At 24.0% G+C, this 20,197-nt stretch overlaps 1 protein-coding gene and 3 non-coding genes across 4 annotated transcripts; all 4 read right to left on the bottom strand.

Moving 5' to 3' along the window:
• Positions 1-3,844: 3,844 nt before the first annotated feature.
• LOC122854812 (5-phosphohydroxy-L-lysine phospho-lyase) lies at positions 3,845-9,988 on the bottom strand. Its single transcript, XM_044155795.1, has 9 exons — positions 9,902-9,988; positions 9,424-9,532; positions 8,563-8,681; positions 7,440-7,674; positions 6,596-6,686; positions 6,105-6,313; positions 5,716-5,941; positions 4,668-5,066; positions 3,845-4,576 (listed from the first exon to the last, which is right to left on the bottom strand). The coding sequence occupies exons 2-9, from the start codon at positions 9,516-9,518 to the stop codon at positions 4,481-4,483; spliced, it is 1,470 nt and encodes a 489-aa protein (XP_044011730.1). The 5' UTR covers positions 9,519-9,532; positions 9,902-9,988; the 3' UTR covers positions 3,845-4,480.
• Positions 9,989-11,712: 1,724 nt separating this feature from the next.
• On the bottom strand, positions 11,713-11,794 carry Trnas-cga. Its single transcript has one exon. It is a non-coding gene; the product is annotated as a tRNA-Ser (tRNA).
• A 5,821-nt stretch (positions 11,795-17,615) lies between these two features.
• Trnas-aga lies at positions 17,616-17,697 on the bottom strand. The gene has a single exon. It is a non-coding gene; the product is annotated as a tRNA-Ser (tRNA).
• Positions 17,698-19,518: 1,821 nt separating this feature from the next.
• On the bottom strand, positions 19,519-19,590 carry Trnag-ucc. Its single transcript has one exon. It is a non-coding gene; the product is annotated as a tRNA-Gly (tRNA).
• Between the last annotated feature and the right edge of the window lie 607 nt (positions 19,591-20,197).

The following is a 20,197-nucleotide window of genomic DNA, read 5'->3' as shown; positions in this document are numbered from 1 at the left end:
ATTTCTCCGCCACCAACCTCATGCTGGAGTAATTTCTTCGGAAATGGGCCAAAAACGGAGAAATGCCGGAGTAATATTTGCACCAGGGTATTATTTTATATAATATATAAAATGTTAAAAAAAAACTTAAAAGTATATATGTATTTTGTCAAACCTTCATCAAGTTTTGATGATGATGATGATTGTGTTGATATTTGTTGAATAAGATTTTTTGTTGATTTATCATCATCTACGCACTTGGTTTAATAATTAATTTTTCAACGAATTTTAAGAAATTTTTCATTATCATTTGAACCTTTATGAAATTTTTTTTTTAGGAATAATGTTTAGGATGTTTAAGGATTATCTTTTTCTCTCTCTTTCTCTCCCTTCGAACTGTTTGAACATGCTGCCTTCATGTTGTCTGGGCCCGATGGCCTGTAGTTTTCTAATTCGTCTTGGCGAATATAAAACTCAATGTATTAAATCGTTATAATTTGATTCAAACCTTTCTTCAGATGTATATGTGGCCATCTCATGTACATCCGAATACTCGGTTAGATCCCGAACACACACACACACTCTCTGTTTCAACGCCGAATAGTTCTTGCACGAATATTATGTGTATATCGACACGACGTCATTCGGCAATGATATTCGAGAGTTAATGTGAGTCCAGGTATCATTGTCCCTTTTATCCTTTACTTGCCTGGCAGTAGCAAGCGAGATAGGCGGACTTTTTCCCTTGATGTAGAGGTAAACTGAGTACATGTATTGTATCTCAACGTCCGACGGAACAGAGATTACTACCCATATATAATAATTAATGGACAAAAAAATTGTCATCTTTTAAGCAACAAAATCTGGAAATTTATAAATTTATTAATGGCAATTCTTTAAAGCCTCCATTTACAACATATAAAAATGGTTGAAGCGTTCAATATGACAACAGTATTAAATCTCAATGATAATGGTCATTTTAATTGAAGAATCCTTTTTAAGTATGTTGATTTCAACAGTATCATCAAAAATAATTTTTGGTGATTTTCTTCATCAGATGATGGACGATGAATTACGCCACCATCTATTTCAATGACCTGATTGTGAAAGTATAATGTGATTACTTAAATAATTAGTCTTGAAATATTTATTTATTAAATAAATAAAATATAATAAAATATATTTAAATATTTATTTAATAAATTTTATTATTATTATAGTATAAACTCAACTAAAACATGGAGAAAAAGTTGAATGGAAAAAATTCAGAAACTCTACTAAATCATTTAGCCTCGTTTTAATTAGCTTTAACAATTTTGATAATTCTGAAATTTGAATGAGATTGCTACTTATATATAATAATTAATGAACAAAAAAATTGTCATCTTTTAAGCGAAAAATGCTAGAGATTTATAAATTCATTAATTTATTAATTCATGAATCAAATATAACCCTGGTGGAAATGATTTTCCTATTTTCTTCGATTTTTCTCCAATTATCTCTGAATTACTCCGATTCTTAAAAATTGAAGAAAATCGGAGAAATCATTTTCACCAGAGAAGTCATTTCATATTTTTACGTAATGTTGATCTACTGAAATTATCGATATTTCGTATCAGTTATTTTCTCGTAGAATTAAGTTTTACGATTGTTAGTTGCAGTATATTTTTTAATTTATCATTAGATGATTCAATTTTGTTAGTAATTGTTTTTAATTCATCATTTGCAATTGAATTATCATCAGATTTTTTTATCGCAGTTTTCTTTTTCTTTTTTTTTTGTTTTTGTTCCGATTTCCATTTCGTAACAATAATAATCAAGTCGTCAAAATAATATATACATATATCAATTAATTATTTAGGTTATTCACGCAAGAATACTTATTATACAAGCCACCAACAATATTATAACAATTTAAAGTAATTCTTTAAAAAATAGAAAAAAAGAAAATAATTTGTAAGACCTTATATATTGAAAATCTTAACGAGTGTATCTTTAAAATATGCTTGAAGACGATAGTAGATAGTATTTTAAGAAGCATGAGATATATAATAAATTCAGGACGTTTTACTGTAAAAATAAGCTTAGTGACAGACTAAATGCCAAAAGTTTCGACAAGCCACAATCGTCGTAATAGTTCGGCAAAGTTCCAGGTAAGAGTTTCTCTATATAGTTTTGTTATATACCCAGTGGTAGGAAAGTTTGATGTTGAACTATATACAAAAAGATACGAAATAATAATATTACGTAATCCAAATAATAGTAACAAAGAAAAACCTAGTTATTTGAAATTAAAAAATAAAACTTAATACGTTTGTTTTTTTCTTTTCTTTTTTGTGAATTTAGACTTGATAGTTACTGAAAAATTTAATTTAATTTTTATTTTGCTCTCATTTTTTATAGATAAAAAATAATTAAAAATAAATTCGTTTAATTAAAAACACAAGTTTTTTTTTTTTCTCGACAAAAAATATTTAGATAATAATTTAATTCGTACAATTAAAAAAATAATTTAGACGCTGTATAGCTTTATTTTGATAACTTAGCTGTCGAAAAAATTTCATAAACTTTTGAACAACTTGTTTCTATAAAGATTTTTTTTAATATTACAAAAAAAGTCCAATGTATTATATATCAAAATAAAAGTTTGTTATTGCATTGTAACGTTAAAACTCATTTGAAGTTGTAAACAATAGTGACGTTATATATATGAAAGTCAAAAGCCAAGCAATATTCAGAGAACAAGTTGAAAGGTTTTATGTAAGGCAAAAAGCTGTCGATGAAAACATACACGTTTAAATAAAGTTTATAAAGTTGATTGTGCTGACTAGTAATTCATGCTTAATTTTAAATTTAGTTTATCTAAATTTATTTAAATTAAAAAACAAACATAAATTGCATTAAATAAATAAATATATTTAAATATTTTTTATTTAATAAATTTTATTATTATTATAATATAATTTCAACTAAAATATAACTATAATAATAAAATTTGTATACAACTTTGAATTAGTAACTATCAACTTTAACAAAAAATGTCAATGAGTTTGAGTAAAGTTTACAATAATACATCTATTGATTTGATCGTCCTTAATGTTATGTTAGAAGTACCTCTTTACGAGTGCTTTGCTTCGTCCATATCTGATATAAACATCCCAGAAGCTTTTGAACTTATTGAAAAGACGATCTGAATGCATTCAACGTTCAAATTTCAGAATTCTAACGTCTATTCACTTCAACGACGAGAGTAAACTTTTGTTTTTTTTTTTTTTTACTGCTTTGTGATCTTTTATCAAACCAACATCTAATCATCAAGAGTATTCTTAGTAAAAAAAAAAACTTTCTATGTAATTTCCTCGTAAAATGACTGGTCTTAATAATTTTTCTGTATCCAGAAAATTCAAAGAAAAACCAAGAGATTTATTTACGAGTTTTCTGTTCTAATTATCCATATAAAACACGCATAGAAACACAAAAAAATTACGCAGATATTTTTTTATTACCATGGGTATTCGTGCAGATAAAAACACAGGTAGAAAAAAAAAAAACGATTTTAACAACAAACTTTATATGGCCTAGCTTGGATTAGTTAATTAAATTATAACAAAAAATAAAATAAAAGCCTTGAATGAAAACACAAAAAGCATTATTTTATTTTTATACGTGACATAAAAATTGTATTTTTTTCTTGTCATCTATTTGGATTGGAATATTTCTTAATACCCTGACAACTTTTTAAAAAAGTTGTTAAAGTTTTTTTTAGCTTTGATTATATTTTTCTCTTGTGGTGTTGTTTATATCACTTTTAGAAAAAAAAAAATATACATGAGATTGGGTATATCATAGCTTGAACTCATACAAACTTTTCATTCAATTTTATTTTAATTTTAATGAGTATTTCTTAGAATAAATTTACAACACAAAAGACAATAATCATGGTGAATATATTTTATTTACTCACTCAATGTTAAAATAATAAATTATATTAAAAATTAATAACTTGAAAGCACACATAAATTTATAAACACTATAAAATCCTAAAACTTTGATAATATTTCTTCAAGCATATATTAATTTTTGAATAATTTTTCATAACATTACAACAAGGAATTTCTAACATTGAATAAAATTAATAAAATATGTGTTAAATTTTTTATTGTATTTTATTTATTATTCTCATATTATTCTATAATTAAACAAGAAAGAAAAAAATATATAAAATCATAATAAAATTGTAATTTACATAAAATAAAAGATTAAAATTTTAAATAAAATTACATACTCTATATTTCCATTGGAAACATTGAGTATAGTCAAAAATTTAAATACAAAATAACAAAAAAACTTAATCTACAAATCCTAACAATTAAAATTTCGTATAAAAAATTATTTGTATAATTTAGTTGTTAACTATTGTACTATATAAAATTTATAAAACAAAAAAAAAAAAAAAAGAAAAACAAATATAGTTTAGTAATGGATACGCAGCTGTATCTAATTAACTTGCTCGAATTTTTTTTTGTTTGTTCATTTCAGTAGGATCAATATCAACAGGAGATATAATTGTCTTTAATATTTTTTTCGGTAAAAAAATCTAAAAGAAAATTAAAAATTAAATATTTATATTGTGTTTTGACTTTTGGATTTTTTAAATAATTTATATTTTATATAAAAAAATTATTTACCGTATCAATATCATCTTCAAATTCTTGTAAAACATTATCCAATATTTTAACAAATTTATCAGCATTTTCAATTGTAAAAACCATTGGTGGTTTTAATTTTAATATATTATTATCTGGTCCATCACTGCTAATGAGAATTTTTTCTTCTTTCATACGTGAAACAACATGTGTTGCTTCAGCAGTTGCTGGTGTTCTATTTTTTCTATCACGTACCAATTCAATTCCAATAAAAAGTCCAATTCCACGTACATCACCAATAATTTTTCTTCTTTTTGTCAATTTATGTAATTCAGATAATAAATGATGACCAACTTGAGCAGCATGATGCTGTAAACCTTGACGTTCAATAACATCCATTACTGCATTTGCAATCGCACAAGATACAGGATTTCCACCATACTAAAATTATTGTTAAAAAATAAATATCATTCCAATTAGAAATTATATTATTAATAAATTCTTTTTACATAAAAATATGAGAGTTTGTTGATATTGGAATGATGCTCGTTTGTGTGCATGAGAATTGCATTTAACAGAACTTTTTTTATCTTTTTTTAATCAAACAAAAAATACACGAGCTTTAAATTTAAATTTATCGAATATTTTAAATTGTTAATAGCCTTGATAAAGTCCATAATATAATGACAATAAAATGTCACAATAAAGTTACAAAAAAATATCTAAATAACGATAATAATATTTTATAAAGATAAAAAATATTCATAAAAAAGTAAATATATGTATTACTGTGGTGCAAGTAAAATGAAAATCGATATGTTGGAATATTGGACAAATATTGTACAGTACAATCAAGTAAATACTCAAATTGTATTGACTATCGAAAATCCAATTTACAAAATGAAAAAACTTTGATGAATGAAATCAGCATACACAATATAGTGGTCATTGGTTTTGTTCGTAACTACAATTTAACAATATATATTTAAAATGAAATTTGTATATTTGCTCATTAACAGTTAAATTGTTTTCAATTTATATTTAATGAATCGACAGTTTAAATAAAAATTAAATATATATATATACTCACAGTATTAAAGTATTCCAATCCAGTATTTGTAAAACTTCTTGCAATTTCTGGTGTTGTTATAACTGCTGCAACTGGATGTCCATTACCCATTGGTTTTCCAATTGTAACAATATCTGGTATTATATCTTCACCATAAAGCTGAAATGCCCACATGTGGTTACCAACTCTTCCAAAGCCAACTTGAACTTCATCCGCAATACAAACACCACCGGCTTCTCTAACATGTCTGAAATTAGTTTTAAATTTTTATTACGTAACTGTTTGTTTATAATATAAATAGAAAAATTTCATTCTTTATTAAAACATTTGATAAATTAAATTGACAATTGTATGTTTCTAATTAATTTTTGTCTATTTTTTATATTCAATTTTTTACATTATTTACTTACCGATAAACATTTTTGTAATAATTTTTTGGTGGTAATATTTGACCACCAACTGACATAAGACTCTCAGCAATAAATGCTCGAATATTTTTTCCACGTGATTGAACATCATCACAAATTATTTTCACGTCATTGGCGTATTTTTCTCCAAGATCCTCATTTGGATAGTCAACGTCTCTATATTTTCCACGATATACATCTGGGCAAGGAGCCTAAAGTAATAAAATACATTTTAACCCACAGTCTCAAAGAAAAATCGTTGACAAAAAAAAATATATAAATGTTTTAAACATTGTTGAATGATAAATTGATATTTTTTTCAAAATATAAAAAAGCGTGAAATAAAGTTTAAAAAATGTGAATGAAATTGGCTTTGTTTTTTAAATATTCAATTTGCATTTATACCCAATATTAATTTAACATTTTTTTACAGTATATAATAATGATAAAAAAAAAATATAAAAGTTTATAAAATTTCGTAATTAAATTCTTACCACATGAACCCAATCTTTTTTGCCATTTTTTAATTGATTGAATTTGTAAGGTGAGATGTCAATCATTGAGGTCAAATGTCCATGATAAGCACTAAAATCATAAAATAATTACAAATTAGATAAATCTTTCTCAAAATAGTTTTATTTAAATATTAATATTAAAAATATTTTATATATATATACGTATATTAAATAACTATTCAAATATATGTATATATATATAATTTATTTCCCCAGAGTATTGATGGTAAATGGCCTTTGGCATTCCATCTCTGAAAAAACGACCCTGAAAAATAGCATCAATTCAAAAAAATCAAAAAAAAAAAAAAATTCCAATTTCCACATCCTGTTGATGAATATTTTTGTTAGTATTTATAAATTAAATAAACTTATTATTCAAAAATTAAGAAATATAAATTATTATTAAATTTTGTTTTTTTTTTTTTTCTTAAAAAGCATATACGTCTCACATATGTCGTTTTTTGTGTCGCCTAAAATGACAAGAAGATTATTGATAGTCATCCCACTTAATGAAAAACAATAGTCCAAGTTGTTGTTGATTGTTTATGTTGTTTTGTTGTTGTTTTCTTTCAAGTTCTTGTTAATTCATAGACTTCATAGACTGAAAAAAAGCAAAAAATAAAATTGCAAATATTAGTTCTAATTTTAAAAAAATAATAAACATTGGACGTTGTCTGGAACTTCCATTCAAATATCTTTCACAAAAAATTGCTTTTTTCTTTTTTTTTTTTTTTGTTTATACATATAAAACTATGAATAGCATAATTTGTTAAAATTTATTTTTAAAATTATAAGTAAATGTATATTAATATTAAATTCTTACTGGTCGAGTACGATTGTATCATTATTTCCAGTATGTGCCTCAGCAAGACGTAGTGCCAAATCATTTGCTTCACTACCAGAATTAACAAGATAACAAACTGACAGTGATTTTGGCATTAATGATGTCAAACGACGTGCACATACAACAAGATTATCATGTAAAAAACGATTATTTGTTGATAATAATGACATTTGTTCTTGTCCAGCTCTTACAACATCAGGATGACAATGACCAACTGAAATTTAAAAAAAAAAAAAAATTATTATAATTATGTTTATGATAACAATATTTTTTAATTGATTATAAATATATTATGAGTCATCAAGTTTATTAATACAGTGTTATCACTGTTACTGCAACGTTTGCCCAAGTCAAAGTTTATCAAAAGCGTGTCAAATTTTTTTTTTTACAAATACGTAAATATATATATTATATATCACCAGAGCCGGAAAGTTCGTCTGTTATTTCAGTTTGCCGTAAGCACCATGGCAACATGGTGAAATATAGTTAATAAAAAAGACGATCTGAACCTTGTACATGGAAAAAATGGCCTTATTTTTTTAGGCCTCTTAAAAATGGCCTTATATTTTTGGCCTTTTTAAATGGTCTTATGTTTTTGGCCTCTTAAAAATGGCCTTTAAAAATGGCCTTTTTTTTGCTTCTTAAAAATGACCTCATGTTTTTTGGTCTAAGAAATTATTCATTTAAATACATTTATTTTAGTTTAAAAAACTAACCATTTTTGAGAGGCCAAAAACATACGGCCACTTAAAAAGGCCAAAAATATGAGGCCATTTTAAAGGGCCAATGAAAATAAGGCCATCTTTTTAGGCTATTTTTAAGAGGCTAAAAACATAATGCCATTCAAAAAGGCCAAAAATATAAGGCCATTTTTAAGAGGCCAAAAAATAAAGGCCATTTTTTCCATGTACGAGGTTCAGATCGTCTTTTTTTTTTTAACTATATTTCACCATGTTTCCATGGTGCTTACGGCAAATTAAAATAACAGACGAACTTCCCGGTTCTGTATATCACTGATATTAATTTTAAGAAAGTTTTTATGAAATTTTAATATTTTTATTCAATTAAATGAAAAATAAAAAATTTATTTTTTTATCATTACCATGTGCTACATTGTTGATACAGTCTAGATAACGTTCTCCTCTCTCATCATACATATATTGTCCGCTAGCTTTGATAATTTTAAGCGGATTTGTTTTGTAAAACAGCTTGCAAGATTGTCTGAAATGGAAAAATATAATTTAAGTTTATTTTTAGCTAAAGAAATATGATAAAAATGCAATTTTATTTCTTTTTTTTTTATCTGATAAAAAATTAAAATATACGTGTCACTAATTGCTCTATCAGCACGTGAAAATATTATCTATATAATTTAGTGAAAATCATAATTTATATATATATTGAAATTTAATTTAACATTGAGGTATTTTCATATTCAACTGCAGATATATTATTTTTGTCTTTAGTGTTATTCAACAATGAATTATGTCTGACATTTTATCTGGTAATTCAGTTCAACAAGAGCATGATAATATGCTAATTTAAACGTAGATCGAATTCATCCAGTGTCATCTACCATTATCGAATATAAACCCCTATCGACATATTTGTTTGATAAATTACATCCTGCTGGAAGTGAAGTGAATTTAAACATGAATTTAAACTTTTTTTTTTTACTTTCATATTTAATAACTTCCTGTATTTAAATATTTCTCCAAATTTTATCAATTATATTGTTTCAGTGTGTGTTGATAAAAAAAAAAAAAAACAATAGATAACAAATTTTTATTAATATACTTGTTTGTTAATTTTAATTTAAAACAAACAAACGTTATTGATATGATATTAAAAAAAATAATAATTAATAAGTAAAATATACTTTCTAATATCCAAAAATATGGATAAATTTTAATTTTTTTTATTATAATTAATATTTGAAATATTGTTGTTTAATAAAACTTACCCAATATGTCTTTCGCGAAGTTTAATTGTATCGATTTTCGACATCTGCTCCAGCGAATCTGCCATGCTTGGAGTTACAGCTGGTGTTGGTGTCATTTTTGCAATTATTTCTATGAAAAATATTTAAAAAATTATTACTATTATTATTATTAACAAACAAATAAATAAATAAAATTTAAATAATAATAAAATTAAATTTAAATACCACCAAAAATAAGCTAAATTATTTAACTTTAAAAATTGTTTTAATTCTTTTTTTTAAATTACAATAATCTATTGAATGTTAATTAAAATTGAAGTTATCAAAATATATAATTTTATAATTTATTAACAATGAAATAATAAAATCTAGACAATAGATATTAATACTTAACAATAAATTAATTTAAAAAATTATAAATGAGTTGAAACTGCAACGAAATAAAATTGTTTTTTTAAAGGGATAAAAATTATTAATAAATATGAAATTAATTTCTTACGTATTAAAAATAAGAGCTGAAAAAATTTCCTCAGTTACTGATTTGAGCTGTTGGCTGAGTGCCCCGACCTACTATCATGACGTCATATATAGCATCCGCGAGTTGGCGGGAAAAAACGGGGATATGCGCGCGCATTACTTGATTATATGTACATAGAAAAAAATTATTAATATTAAAAAAAAAAAAAAAAAATGATTATGCCATTACACATGTATATACCAATAACATTGTTGTTTCAGAAGGTTTTACTGGCGTCATATTGATAAGGTTATTATTTTTTTTTTTAAATAATTTAAACTTATTTGTCAACCTTATTATAATCCCTCAATATCCGGCAATAAATTGCACAATTATTTATCACCTCCTTCAATTTACCAAAGGTCAAAATATTTATTCTTAGGTTCAAATATTTATTAACATTGTTGAAAAAAAAAAAAATAAACTGAATGAATGTTTTTTTTTTTACAAATTTTCCATTAATTTTATTTTACCATTTTTTTATATTTTGTTTATTAAGAAATTTTAATGAATAAATTATAAATTTTATCTGTGTTTATTATTTTTATTATTTGTCATTATTTTTAAAAAAAGTCTTGATATATATTTTGCAATAATTAAACATTTGCAAGTATTTAAAATTGATAAATAATACTTTTATCAGTTAAACAAAGATCATTGTATTGATTATCACGTGAAAGAGGCTCGTTCTTTATTTTAATTTACACATTTTTTACACGTGTCTAATTAACTTTAAAAACACGTGTATTGATAATGCAATTACTACGATTATCATACGATGATGATGATGCTTTTTTCAATGTTTATATTTAACAATTAGTCATTTTAATTTGAAAAGATAGAAAAAAAAAATTATTTTACTTGTAAATTTTATTTATCTATAAAACGTTAAACAATAAATAATAATTTTAATTGTTATATTGGTTTTCGTTTTAAATTTATAATTAAAATAAATTAAAAACTATTTTAAAAGTTTTTATTATCTTAATATATGTTACTTTGAAGCAATAAAAAATTACTTGTTCACAGTCTTTGACTTTAAAAGATTTACGATCATCTGGATAATTTGGAATTTAAGTTTAAAAGATATATATATATGTGATTGTACGAGCATATGGACACCTTAGAACAAAGCTGCAATATAGTATTGATTTTAACTGGGGAAAATAAACTGGTCATGTTCGAAAACTTGTACACTCATTGTTTCAAAACTAAAAAATACTCTCTCGTTGTCTTTTGTTGTTATTTCTAAAAAAAAAAAAAAAAAGTCCATCAACATCAAATACGATGGAGAAAAAAATAAAAATTTCTACTTGGTCAGTTTTTCGATTGACTTGGAATGCTCTTAATCGATTATTTTTTTTTATTTTATTTTTACGAATGTACTCAATTTTATATAGAGCTAAAAAAAATACTAAAAGAACATCTTGTTATATAAATTTTATTTTAGTTATTTAAAATAAAAATATAATATTTCTTTAAATAAATAAATCGAATAATATATTTTGAAAGAAATAATGATAAATTTTGAGATTATAAATTTTTTTATGGACTCTTTTAATTAGTACGATAAAAATTTTGACAGATAAAAAATATTTATAAGATAAGAGTTTACTTATCTTTGAGTTTGTTTTTATGTTTTTTTAAAGAAAGTTTTATAAACAAATTAAAATAATATGGAGAATTAAAAGCCTTTGAAGAAATAACAAAATTTAAATGTACACGGATAAAATGATTGGTATTTATTCTTAAATTTATTTAACAATTATTTTGCAAAAATGCAAAAGAAAAATCGCAGCCGGTAGGATTCGAACCTACGCTCCCAGAGGGAATCTGATTTCGAGTCAGACGCCTTAACCACTCGGCCACGACTGCAATATCTTCTTTTGAAAACATCAATGTCCTTATCCTTTTCAATGGAATTCCTAGATCAATAAACACTTAACTATACACTTGTTAAATTCATAAGTTAATTTTAAAAAAATTTATTACAAAATACCCAGCTAAGTAAAATTAATTATCTCATTTTTTAAATGATAAAAAGAATTTAAAAAACAGTACTGAAAATTGCCATTCAATTAATAAATATATATTTAAATTTTTATTAATATAAATTTAAAGACAACAAAAAAATTAGTATTTAATTTTTGTATATCAATTTAACTTGATATTTAAATTTGTAATTGTTTTTTTTTCTTTTTCATTTTTAACATTATAAAAAAATCATACGAGTGTTGGATTTATTGTCTCGTTAAAATGATTAACTAAAATAGCTTTTCAATAACAAATAAATAATAAATAAATTTTTATCTTTGTAGAAATAATTAATCACGATTGGTAAATTTGATATTTAATAAATGCAATTTCTTATATTAAAATAATTGCACAAAGAAGTCATTCTTTCACTTCCAGACTTGTATAAATTATTCGATACAATAATTATTCAATTTAAATTAATAAAGCTAACTTAAATAAAGTACAATCAAATAAATTACATTTTTTTTTACTCATATTGTCAAAAAGAAATTCCAAGTAATATAATTAATTGTTTTTTTGGTTTTTTTTTTTACAATTTTTTCGACGTTTTTTATCCGCAAGAATAATAATAATTTAATTAATTATAATAAATTAATAATAAATATTATTCTCATATAGACAAGATACCAAAGTAAAGTTTTTTTTAAATTAATTAATTTTCTAATAAAAATATATAACGAATTCATTTAAAAATATTTCCATCATATAATTTTATTTATTTATTTTATTTTAAAAAAATATAAACACTCTGTATTTAATATTTCCAAGAGCATTTTAATTTGTTAATCAATTATAATCTATATGAAGTTATTAAGGCTACATGCATATGAAAAAAATTTTATCCAGATTCCAGATTCAACACAAATATAATTGCATATCCCTCGATGTTGAATTTTTTTTTATTTTCCATATTTCATTTCAGTAGAATATTTTACATTGATTTGTAAATTACCCAACGAAGCGAATTTTTTCAAATATTTTTTTATTTGTTTATATCGAAATCATGCTCAAATAAATATAATAACTTTCAACTATATATCTGATTTAATTGTCGAAAAAATTCAGATGAACGAGACAAAGAAAAAAAAATATTTAAAATTAATATATAATTTTCTTATTTTTATTTCTTCAAGGTATAAAAATTTACAGTTTTATTAAAAAATTATTCATGATATACCTAAATAAATAAAAGATATTTTTATATTCATAATAAATTATAAACTTTTTTAATATACTGTAACACATAAAAGACAAAATTTTATAAAAGAAATTTTTAAGTACATATACTATCAAACAATTTAAAAATAAAAAAAAAATTATTATTATCATCTTGATAATAAAAAGTAATATATACAGTAGCATTTATTTATTTATTTATTTTATCTTGAATATTTATTTATAATATAACAATGATTATTTTGCAATCAAATTATCAAACATTTGGCAAATCATATTTTTCAATGTTTTCGATAAATAAAGAGTTTAAAAAACAAATACATATATGTATTCATAAAATATTGATAGATAAGATGAGGATATTTTCCATTCTGCCAGAGGCCAAACACAGATAAGACAAATTCCATTGTATTTACAAAAAAAAATAATGACTCTCTATTATTTGTATATATGTAAGTGAAAAATCTTTGCGTCAATTTACACACTGATAATATAAATGTTTTTTAAAAATACGATTATTCATGATATTTTTAATTTGATAACGATTAAAAATATCCTCAATTTTTTTTTTTTACAATTCTGAATATTAATTATGCTTGATATGAAACGGTGTCATTTGTCCATGACAATGTTTATTCAGCCTGTTGGCTACCCAATATCTGTAAATGTTTAAATTTTTTTAAACCGTTAATTTAAATAATTAAATGTGAAGAATTTAATTTTCAATTAACAAATAAATATCAATTTATTAATAGACTTTAATTGGTACCAGAAAATTGATAAGATTTTTATTTTTTTTTATTGTTATTTGTTGTTTTTTTTTGTCATAAAAATTAGTAATTTATTAACTTATTTAAATGATTTATTTTATGAGGATAAATTACTTTTATAACATATAGAAAATAATAAATGATACGTGGTTTTTTCCGTAAAATAATCTTAAGTATACAACGTCCATTAATATCCGTGTCAATAATAATGAAAAAAAAATTCCATTGTGTAATTTTATTTAAAGAGAATAATTGTTTATGATAGGAAAAATAATACACGTGCAGTTTAATGATCTACATATAAATGTACACGTGATGATTATTATTTTTTTTTTATTTTTTATCAATGACACATTGCATATTTTATTATCATCTATTCCGGTTAAATTAATCAAACAAAATTATAGGTCAATGGACGACAATCAAGATAAAGAAAACAAATTTATGTAGAAATTTTACAAATTTCTTTTTTTTTCAATATAAATATAATTTCTAAAAAGACTATACATTTTTTTATTTTATTTTGTTAATCTTATTGAGATTTTTCACAAATCAATCTTGATGGAAGATTTTTTTCTATCAAAAAATTTTAAATTTAAATTGAATTTTGTTGTATACAATGTTATATAAAAATATTGTGATGCAATAAATGAGTTTATTTTATAGAATTAAAATTGTTTATAGCCATGAATATGACATGAAGCAATTTAAAATATTTTTTATTCATACAAGTGGGTGCTTGAATAAAATGATAACGAAAATCTACTAAGCTTCAACACAATGAAACATATAGGAAATCGTCAAAAACCTTCAATTGTAAGGCCACAAAAAAAAAAAAGCCAATCAAAAGTATAAAGTGATTCTTCTGCTATATATATATATCTTGTTAAATATTCCATTTTCTCAGAATTATTCTCAGATGCATTGTACTATGTTTTTTATTAATAGAAATATCTGGTTGACTGCTCAATTGAATGGAATATATTTTTTCAGCTTGGATTAATTTCTAGAAATTTTGATCGAATAAAAACGAAAAATAAATTAAAAACAGAATACTTGAAACCACTGAAAAAAAAAAAAAAACAGTAATTCAATGATCATATTTCATTTGGCATTGTAACAATTTCTTGATAATATAGAGATGCATTTTTTTTTTTTATAAATTTGATAAGAGTTAAAACATTACATAAGTATCTAAGCGTATAACAAGTCAGCTGCAAATACATTAGACTTTTATATTCTCTTTAGCAAAAAAAAAACATAATTATACTGTATTTATATTTATTATTTGTACCATTGAAAATGTAGGATACTGCTGATTCAGCAATCAGTAAACCGAGTTTTGACCACGAAACTGTAGATTTCTTTTTTGTCACTTGAAGCAAGTCAGTAGGAGGTTGACCACTTCACAGATAGTAAAAAAAAAAAACAATAATAATAATGATTACAAATTGATAAATGGATCCATGAAGACTAGAGAACATTTACGAAATCATCGTAGGAAATTATCCCACGATACTTTCGGATTAAGTTCCCTGGTGAAAATAATTTCTCCGGAAATCCTCCGTAAAATTCCGGAATCACTCCGTAAAACTCCGTTAAATTCCGGATTCACTCCGTATTGCTCCGAAATTTGCCCATTAAAATTCTTGACAGCTTAAAACGTGTATTATTCGTAATATTCATCAGTTTTTTTATACAAAAATATTAAATTTTTGACGAAAATGTTTTATTCGTTTATTATCTTTCATTTTACCTAATAATGATACCGAAATAACTCGAGTATTATTAGAATGTTACGAATTTCTTCATGTTTTTTCAAAGTGATAGCCAATTCCGGAATAATCCGGAGCCATTCCGGAGATTTCCGGAGAAATTATTTCTACCAGGGTTGTGGTACAACTGTTGATTACTACAGCTATTGGAGAGAAATAGCTGAAGTAATCATATCAAACAGTGATCTTCAAGTCGGGGGTGCTGGTTTGACGGTCGAAGTTGACGAAACGTTTTTAACAAAACGTATAAGTACAACAGACGCCGTCATATCAAACAAATGACAGTTACAGTACTTGAGATATATTGTCATGAGCAGAAAAGTAGTTGGTTTTTTAGGGTAGCCTCGAAGAGCAAAAGGGATTTATGGCCGTATTTTTAAGATGTATATTCATCCAGATACTAGTCGAACTACTGGCAAGGGCCATACAAGGCCCACAACTCACAAGTACATTTGTGTTTAATACTCTAATCATTAATTATAACAATAAATTTATAACAATAAAGTTGAACTTTTATGGTTAAAAATAAAAGCAATTTATTAATATCAAATTGTTTTTATTAAAAAATTAATCATGTTAGTTCAGCCTTCCGCCACTTCCACATTGCCTTCGGCTATACAAGATTCTCGAAAAAATATGGCGGGCTTTGGTTTCAAGCAAGATGAACTTGATGCAATCATCAAACAAACAACGCTTCAAGGAGTATTAATAAGTAATTACATTAAGTTTGGCACAATTGTTGGTTTCATTGGAGGTGTCATGTACACCGGAGGAACATTAACATGAAAAAAATATCAAGGTGAGAAAAAAAAAAAAAAAATATTGACTTAAAATATTTTTAGTTATCATGGTGGAGATGAACCACAAGACTGTGAAAAAAAAAAAGTGGAATGTTTTTCATGTCAAAATATAAATACAAAGTTAACAATACTTTTATTGGACCCTTTCAACCAGATGATTGAAAAAATGATAAAAACAAAAATTGTAAGTTATTTATTAATCACATTTAATTTTAATTTATAGTATACATATATTATTAATGTTTGTGTATTATTTATAGAATGGCACTGGTAAAATGAATAATGTTACATAGTTGAGTTGATCTCATAAAAACTTGTTAATATGTTATAATCTCATTTTTCATAAATTTATAAAATATTGTTAAAACTTCTATTTTGTATTTTTTTTTTTAAGAACATTTGTTCAAGTATTAAATAAAAACAAATTATTTCAGATAAATCATGTCATGTAACATCTCCACCTATTTTCTTCCAACAATTTGTACTTTATTACCAGTTTCAAGTACCAAACTTCTTGCATACACAAGTCTTTGTGTATCATCTTCTTCAACCCCGGTGAAGATGATTTCTCCGATTTTCTTCGATTTTTCTCCGATATGTTTCCGTTTTTCTCCGATATTTCTCCCATTTGCTACGCATTACTCCGCTTTACTCCGATTTTCTCCGCATAAAACTATTAAAACTACTTAGAACTATTAAAAATTTAAATTTTCTACTTGACCGCACTTGATGGAAAATATACATATGTATATCTATACCTAATATTGAAATTTTATTTTGGAAAAACTATAGTGACAATTTCGAATACTTGACACTTTTTTTGAGGAAGAAAATTTTGTTCTTTTAATTTTGTTGAGATACTACTTTATACAATTTTAAGTAAATATCAAAATCAGAATCATTTCTTTCAATAATATGTTTCATTTTTAATACAGCTTATAATACGCAAAGAAAAAAGTAGATTTTATAATTTTTAAATCTCTTAATAACGAATGATATCATAAAAGTAAAAAAAAAAAAGTATAAAATTTCAATAGAATTGTAAATGTGATAGTTTTATTATACTAATATTTATTGTCTTGATATATTTAATAACCCAAATTTTCCAAAAAATAAGAAAAAAACCCAAAAAAAAATTCGCAGTCGGTAGGACTCGAACCTACGCTCCCAGAGGGAATCTGATTTCTAGTCAGACGCCTTAACCACTCGGCCACGACTGCTGATGAAAACGGGTCTCCACAAGACACATATGAGTCCAATCTCGACTCAGATCATTAAATTACTATTTGTTTCAAAACCAGACACTCTTTAATACTCAAGAATATACTTTATATTTATTTTTCAATCAAAGAAAATGCAATCTCAAACTTTTATACTTTTAATTTACTTTTAAAAAATGTAAAAAATCCAGGATATTCACCATGACTCCTGATGTTCAATGCCAATAACAAAATTAGACAAATATTTATTCATTTTATTGAAATTTATTTTTCAATTAACGATAATAAATTAGATTGTAAAAACAGATTAATTATATTTTACTTATCAAGCGGATCTATACTTCTTCAAAAGATTAAAAATAATTTTATTCGATTTTTTATAGACTGTTAATTGCCTAGAATTAAGACTCCAAAATTTTAAATTTCAAAAAAACAATATGTAAATTATAGTTTTATAATTATACATTAAAAATTTAGTAATTCATAGTGATTTAAACCTATTTCATATTCTAATATATTACATCAACTTATTGTTAGTTTTGTATTTTTTCTATTCACCTGCAAGGAATGCATCCGTATTCTAAAATTTTTTTTATATTTATTATTTAAATACCTAGACCATCTAAATAAAAATATAAAAAAAAAAAACTTGTCTTAGGACCGGTTTTTCTTCTAATAGTTATAATATGTTGTGTCGTGTTTTGCGTATTTAAAAATAAAAAAATCTAATAATCAAGGGTCAGTTTAAAAAGAGAAGTCAAATAAGCATTACCTACATCAACTAGATAATTTTGTTTCTTGATACTCTAAGTAAGTATCAACCAATTGAAAATATATTTCAACTTTAATTTGTCTATTTTTAAATTAATTTATAATTTTTTTTTTTTCACTAAAAATATTAATTTAATAATGCATTAAGTTTCTTGAAACAATTTAAACGTTTTTTAGATTTTTTTAATTAAAAAAAAAATACCAAAATGAAATTGAATTTAAATTTGAGATAAAATAATGATGTATATGATTATTTGTTACTTTTTAATGTTGCCAACAAACTATTCTAATTATTTCCAATTATTTATGAAAAATTTATATTTTTTTTATTTTAAAAATAACATATTTATTTTGTATTATAGAATAATTACCATGTCGATGCGAATATTAATTTTCCTTGTCTTGATTGACATGATTTTTGGAGCGCCAATTAATTTATCTTCATTACCAACTCAAGTTGAATCAAAAGAAGATATCATCGAAAAAAAATCACCATTCATGTTAAAAAACTTGACCGAGGCAAATCCAAAGAGATCAGAGAAAAGTGATACAAACGAGAGTAGTAATCTTTTCAAGTGGATTGCAGATGGTCTTGCATCAATTGGTGATGTTATTTCACGTTCAAATTTTTCTTTAAGAGCAATTGCACAGCCTATGGTTTTATCTCGACCACCCGTTAAAAAATAAATGATACTTAAAACAAAACTAGATATTAATATTTAATAATTATTTTTAAAGTTATATTAAGTTACGATTTATTATAAAAATTAACAATCAATAATTATTTACAAATTATCTTTTGTGTTTTTTTTCCAAGATAAAAGTTTGCACTGTTAAATTAACATAATAATTTATAACATGTAATTATCATAATTTCACAAATGTAAATAATTTATTTTCAGTAATAAATGTGAGAAAATTTTATTCCGCAAACCTGTTGATGGGTTTATACTACTGTTGGGTATATAAATAAATAAATAAATAAATTGTTTAGATTATTAGATGATCGTATTATAATTGAGTGCTCAAAATTTTTGACAAAAAAAAATGTGCGATGGCCGGGAATCGAACCCGGATCAACTGCTTGGAAGGCAACTATGCTGACCATTACACCACCATCGCACTTGTTATGACTCATCGGTTCCTGCCACTGTTTATATAGGCTGCAGTTGATTGACCGTTAATAAAAATTATTTTAACAGTAATTAATAGTTGTTAAACAATGACTGTACTGTTTTTCAGTTCGTTTTTTCTTTTTTAAAACAAGGATATCATAATTGACATGATATTATATCCACCTAAAAGTACTAGTAATGCATGTTACACTCTAGTTCATAATTTAATAAATTGTATAAATGCTTTTACTGATAACCACACTGATTTTGTTGCCTTCAACATAAATAATAGCACTAGCATTAATACACTATCAATATTAGACAAGTGATGAATGAGAACAATTGTAAATACTATTAACTCATCTCATTATTATCAACAAAATCAAGTACATCTAATTTGTAAACAAAAGTTTATTTCAATACACATTGTTGTTACTTTTATAATATGTAATTTTATTGTAATATTTAATATTCAATATCATAAAGTTAATGTTTAAATTCAACCTATATTTCATTCTTAAATCAGCTGGTTGGTATCTAAATAAATAAATACAAATGTGTCAAGTTTAATTTGCTTTTTAATATTTTTGTAAAAAACATAGGTATAAATTGAA

The sequence above is a fragment of the Aphidius gifuensis genome, linkage group LG4, assembly GCF_014905175.1.
Source record: "Aphidius gifuensis isolate YNYX2018 linkage group LG4, ASM1490517v1, whole genome shotgun sequence".
Lineage (NCBI taxonomy): Eukaryota > Metazoa > Arthropoda > Insecta > Hymenoptera > Braconidae > Aphidius > Aphidius gifuensis.
Note: the sequence above shows the minus strand (reverse complement) of the source record. Positions and strands in the feature narration are given on the sequence as shown.

Bases quoted from the DNA above. Each gene is read 5' to 3' on its own strand.
- LOC122854812 (XM_044155795.1), bottom strand. From the start codon at position 9,518: ATGACACCAACACCAGCTGTAACTCCAAGCATGGCAGATTCGCTGGAG. The intron at 5,942-6,104 runs GTAAGTAAATAA...AACTAATTTCAG, and splicing joins TATTACAAAAATGTTTATCG to ACATGTTAGAGAAGCCGGTG. The intron at 4,577-4,667 runs GTAAATAATTTT...ATTTTCTTTTAG, and splicing joins TTGAAGATGATATTGATACG to ATTTTTTTACCGAAAAAAAT.